The sequence below is a fragment of the Triticum dicoccoides genome, chromosome 6B, assembly GCF_002162155.2.
Source record: "Triticum dicoccoides isolate Atlit2015 ecotype Zavitan chromosome 6B, WEW_v2.0, whole genome shotgun sequence".
Taxonomy (NCBI): Eukaryota; Viridiplantae; Streptophyta; class Magnoliopsida; order Poales; family Poaceae; genus Triticum; species Triticum dicoccoides.
Genome location: NC_041391.1, coordinates 407,407,000 through 407,413,055, shown reverse-complemented (window position 1 = coordinate 407,413,055; position 6,056 = coordinate 407,407,000). Strand labels below are relative to the sequence as shown.

Sequence of the window (6,056 nt, the reverse complement as noted above, 5' to 3'; positions counted from 1 at the left end):
GCGGTAGCCCGAACTTCCCCGGCAGCGACAAGGTGAGAAAGAGAGCAGCAGAGGGCTCATGGCAAGGCGAGGGCGCGTAGGAGCGGTGGAAGGGCACGTGGAGGAGGCGCTGAATTTATAGTGCGCTCCGAACGCCGCGCACCAAAACTAGCGTGCGGCGAACCGCCTTTTCGCACGCGTCTGAAATAACAACCATATCGTTTACAATTTTTGAAAGAATGAAGTCAGGGGGAAAAGAATCCCAATATTTTGAAGCTTTAGTACTAAAGCAATGTTTTGACAAGCAGTCAGCGACAAGGTTGGCTTCCCTACAGCATCGAACAAAACTAACAGTCCGAAGAAGCAAGAATAATACTCCCTCCGTCTAGAAATACTTGTAGAAGAATGAATGAATTTAAATGTATTTAGTTTTAGTTTTAGATACATTTATTTTTATGCATTTCTCCGACAAGTATCTCGGGAGTAAAACGACACGTGTCAAGGTGGCAACTGTGGCAGCTAGGGTTGGGAGGCGGCGGCGGCTGTAGCAACTACGCGAGACGGCTATGGAATATTCACCGTCATCACTCAGGCTCAGCCAGAAGCCAGCAAGGGAAGCAAACTCTATGAGTAAATACATGGCGGGTTACTAGATAGGCGACAGACGCCTAGAATCCTAGCAAACAGATGCATCGCATAGATCGGAAAAGCGCACCATATTGCTGCAACAACGACCAGAGTCACCAGCAAGTTAAATTGTTGTCATAGATATCGCCAGATTATGATATATCGAGGTCTCCTTTAAGTCGAAAATACGACAGTACGTACTCGATAACGCATTCAACAGCTCCTAAGGCTAAGTTCCAGCTAAGTCAAACACAAAACGAAACAGTCTCGAAACGGTCACATGACTTCACCCTTCAGACACCCATAGCATCTGCAGACAACGATTCATCAGGACCCACCAAAGCCAACCAAGGCCTCAGTTCTCCTCGTCGTCCTCCTCCTCAGCATCCTCCCCATCAGATCCCTGCAAACATAGGAGAGCGATAAGCTACCCGTGTAAGTATGGCCAATACTAAAACTCAACACTAGTTGCTTTGCTGAACTGCAAAGACAGAGCTTACCTCTTCATCCTCGTCATCTCCTTCAAACTCTTCAACCTCCTGCAACAAGAGATCTTTTAAGGGCCAGGCATATAAGGAAATAAAATAAAATTATGAACCAAATCAAACATAATACTGACATTGTTGAAATATTTCAATGGGTTCGGCCACAAATCTTCTTTGATGATCTCTGCCACCTGCACAGTTCAAAAATCATAAGAATTCCCGTAAGCGTCTGCAAGACCAGAGAGCTCATAACACAAATTGCCAAATCATCAGGATAAATAAACACTACAAGTTTACTAGCAAAGGCCAGACAAGTGAAATAATAATTTTGTTACCTCATCTTGCACCCCATCAGCAAGGCTCTTGTGCTCTGTATCAGTGAACCAGGTGAAGAAACTGCAAGAAAAACACTATATAAGCTTTTTTCAGTATATAAGCTTTTTTCAGATCTTGCCTAACAACCTCAGAAATCACAAATGAGACACGCAAGGTTCACAACAAAAAATGTTGTTCAACGTCATACTACCTGAGCATTTTTCTAGATGCTCATGCCATAGAAATTATAATGAATATGGCAGAACAAGATAGGAGGTACTCCCTCCGTCCCATAATATAAGGACATTTTTGACACTAGTGTAGTGTCAAAAACGTCCTTATATTATGGGACGGAGGGAGTACTTTCTAAATGACCCAACATCTATGAAATTCACGTTAATTTGGAAGTATATTAAGTGCATGCGGATATTAAGTAGGATATTATTTGCGTGTTATTATGTGATTAGCACTATTTTTGGCATGAAATTAACTGCACGCTAAACATGTTGAGTACTCGACATTGAAGCAGTCTAGGTCGTTGGATTGACATGATTTGATGGCCGAGATTAATTGGATCTGCCCCTTTGGGTCTTTTTATATTGGTATAGATAAGACCGCAGAAGGAACAACTTAATACAGCAAGGCACTAGTACAAGAGTATAGGGGGCTATAATACTACCTCTGTACCAAATTATAAGACGTTTTTGCAGCTCAATTTAAACTGCAAAGACGTCTTATATTTTGGTGTGGAGGGAGCAACATAATACAAGGTTCACATACTACTTAACAAAGCTAGCCATTATTTTGGTGCCGCGGGAAATCTGTCTCAGGCTCTTAGCACAAGCATTCTTGAAGCAGCAGGAAGAATAGAAATGGAAGATAATTACACTTAGTTATAATTTATGCCAAGGAAAAGATGAAGATGAGCATGTGGGCCATAAAAAGCTCACAGGACTGAAAGAAATCAGGTAACACATATATGCATGCAAAATGCTTGCAGCATTTTTATACACTTAATCATTTAAAGCATCAATTTGAATTCAATAATATTGTATATTTCCTACTTTCACGAAGACCTTGCACAATTGCTAATGACATTCAGTAGAGAAGGTCCAAAGTAACCCAGTTCCACTAGCTTTTCACAAAGTGCTATAGAATGAACGTCATCACAGCATGAAAAACTGTATATTTGATTATTTAGTCATGTGATAAGCAACAGTAATAATCATTCACCACCATTTTACCATAATACACATCCTACAGTGTGGTGTCAATGAATAGCACCAAATACTTCAACTTCACCATCCATCTGCAGCAATCATGGCAAGATAAGCAACTGACCTTTCTTCAACCAATGGGCGCTTGCTTCCTTTCTTCTTAATGGCATTCCCATTAATTTCCTGTGTATACATATGAGCATTAGACTTTTTCCATCCAAGCCAGTGCTAAGATATGTACTCCCTCCGTTCGGAATTACTTGTCACAAAAACAGATAAAAATGGATGTAATTCATCTAGATACATTCATTTCTTGGACGAGTAATTCCGAACGGAGAGAGTATCTTAGAGAGAGGGCACAATACCATTCCCTCCTTCCACTTAATGGAAGTGGCATTTATTGTGGTTGTTCCATCATCAGCAAAGGCATATGACTTGGTAAGCTTTCTGTCTTCAAAGTACGGATTCTCAGAGAAGTTCTGCATTTCAAAACAAAAAGGAGATAATGAGTATAATAAAGATGAATGTTTGAACGTCTTATCAACAATAGACTTTGAATTGGGCTGGAAAGGCCATTATTCGCCTTTCTTCACTAGCTCCCTTAAGCATAGGTTATGCCATTGTGGCATACAGCATTTTATCGGTTGCATCTAGTTTCTATTACTTCCTTTCGGCCTAGACACAAGTGATGCAATTAAGACATCATAATTCCCAAGAGGGAATGGTACTTACAAGAGTGATGGAGTAGCCTGACTTGACATCTTTAGAATCATCAACATCAACAGATTCCAAGTACTTGAACATCTATTATAACAGATAAAAAGTTACATAATATTTCAAATAAAACAGAAACCCGCTTCATATCAAAGAAATAAAATACCTTTTGATCCTCTTCAGTCAAAAGCTCACTGAGAAGAGGATGACTTAGAAACTGCAAGCAGCACATAACAAAATACGTAAGAATGTAAACATGTTGATTGGCAACTGCAACAAACATCAAAACTGTCATGTGTAATAAATAGTCTGCATACCGCTGTCAGCCAAAAGTCTGGAATTGTTTTGATGATGTCACACCTCCGAAGATAGACAGGTCTGCGAATCTCACTGTACTTCTGCTCAACCTCCAAAACCTTATCACTTGCTTCTTCATTAACCTGTTAGCAATGGATGAAATTAACATAAGCCTGTCCACTTCCCATTGGGCATAAAAAAAAATGCAGGTACAAAGAAGGTTTTACATGACAGCTTAACTTTAAAACGCAAAAGAAACTAGGAACAGGTATAAAAATAAGTATGGATGAACTCAACATCTCCTAATGGACTTGAAGGGCCATAAAAAGTGGAAGGTGAAAGTGGAGTCACTTTGGGATATCATATCAATGCTACACCTGGCTCACGGGTAACCGAGCAATTCTTCCTGTTAAACTATAGGTCTAACTGAGTCAAATTCCAATGTCTCAGAATGATATGTTTTTTTCATTTTCCACTCTCATTTTTACTCCAATAAAAACTGCAGTCAAGTACGTATAGGTATAATGAGGATTAATTGCCCTGGTGGCAACAACCCGGTTAACGCCAGAAACCTATGTTTATAAAGCGGTAAAGCGAAGCGAGGCGCTAGGGGGGCGCCTCACTGCTTAAGCGATAAAGCGTAAAGCGAGGCGACGCTTTACACAGACTCTGAACCTGATGGGCAGTATAATAGAGCACCATTTAGTGAGACATATATATGTTGATTCTAATCCACCAGTGAGCCCATATATTCTGATCCATCCACTAAGCAGTAAGCAACTAGCCAATTGCTATAAGAGAGGCAGTAGCACCTAACAGCAGAGGAGTTGTGCATAGCATAACACACAACAGAGCAGAAAAGGCTGGTGCAGATCTGAGGAAGCTGCTGCCAGAGGAGAGAGGAAAGAGCTGAAAGCCTGGATATTTGCACGCTCTGGTTTTGGTTCTCTCTCTTTCTTTCCCCTCCTGTAACTGTTTCACACGTGAGCCCAGCCCTGTTTCCCTGCCAGGAATCTCTGTACCCTGCCTGGCAAGTCTAAGGCGTCCTCTCTGCCTTAAAGCGCCAATCAGGACGCCTAAGCAGGCGCTTCAGACGCTTTAGTGTCTAAGGCGGACGCCTTAGACACATGTCTAAAGCGAGTTGGACGCTTTGAGCCTGGAGGGCGCTCTAACGCTTAAGCGTCGCTTAAGCGACGCTTTACAAACAGAGCCAGAAACCAAATACCATAACCTAGCCCAGAAGAAAATAGAACAAGCTGTATATATTGTGGGCAATATGAGCATACTATGTTTCTATTAACCAGACGAAATTGAATAACAGTTGGTCAAGGAATAACTGGTGAGTAAAATTGGCCGGGGAAGCAAATAGAACATCTAAACAACGCAGTCGATATCTTTCTGTTTGGTGTATTTGACAAGATATTATAGCGGCAAGACAGCAAAAATGCAAGCACCATAAATTGCCGCTTATTGTATTTGTCTAGATATGTCTAAATGAAGGAAAGCAACATACACACTATCTATACTCAGTAACAATTGACCTTTACATCCAAAATTTGGATAAAACAATTCAAACTCATTACTAACAGCTCCTTGCGAGAGGGTGGTAGCCAGTCTAAAATCCAGTTCTTGCAGACCACACTCGGGAACCAATATGGGGCCGAGAAATGAAAATCCAGACTTATTTCTGCAAGCACTTCCATCCGGGAAGTTCGCTTGCTAATTGACACCAACTTGACGTCACTAAGTTATTAGAGTTATCTTACTGACTAAGTTTGGACATACCAACCAAAAGAGGAGTAAGGCAATTGAATTTGAATAATACATTAGATGTTTTTTGCAATTCAAAATGTTTACTGATATGATGTAAACCCTCAAACCGCCTACCTATAAACTCTTGCGCGTCCACTACGAAACCTGCTAAATAATTTGGCATACCATTGAATACTCTAAAATTTAAACTGTCACTTGCCAGAAGCTTACGCGTGAATCAGGCGATATAATACACTCGTCAGTTCCTATAGGTTCGAACGACAAAATTCGCAACATCACAGCTTTTGAGCAAGTACTGCCCGCAGTAATCACGCGCAGCTGCGACCACCAGTCCGCACAGCTACGCAACGAGTACCAGAGAAGTCTACCAAACCGTAATCAGCAACCCCTCCACTAAATTACGTACTCCGGAATTTGACGCAATCACCCGCTCCAATAAACCCACTTAGAAATCCAGTTGTGCATCCACCCCAACACTGACGACGCAACAAAATAGATCGAGAACTCAGAGAGGGGCAGCTCACCTTCTCGAGCTCGTCCTGGATCTCCTGGAGCCTCTCGATGGAGAGGACGAGGGCACCGTCGATCTGCTCGTTCTCCTCGCCGACGTCGGTGTCGGTCTTGGCCTTCTTCCCCTTGTCCGCCGGCG

General features: G+C 41.8%; 1 protein-coding gene across 1 annotated transcript; it reads right to left on the bottom strand.

Annotated features, from left to right (window-relative positions):
- Nucleotides 1–718: 718 nt before the first annotated feature.
- On the bottom strand, nucleotides 719–6,054 carry LOC119321170 (NAP1-related protein 2-like; the record flags this gene model as incomplete). The annotated part of the gene is made up of 10 exons (XM_037594972.1): nucleotides 719–1,009; nucleotides 1,107–1,145; nucleotides 1,226–1,282; nucleotides 1,427–1,487; nucleotides 2,748–2,806; nucleotides 2,989–3,102; nucleotides 3,356–3,427; nucleotides 3,504–3,554; nucleotides 3,655–3,777; nucleotides 5,932–6,054. Coding segments are annotated over 10 exons (747 nt in total), but the record flags the coding sequence as incomplete, so codon positions are not given.
- Between the last annotated feature and the right edge of the window lie 2 nt (nucleotides 6,055–6,056).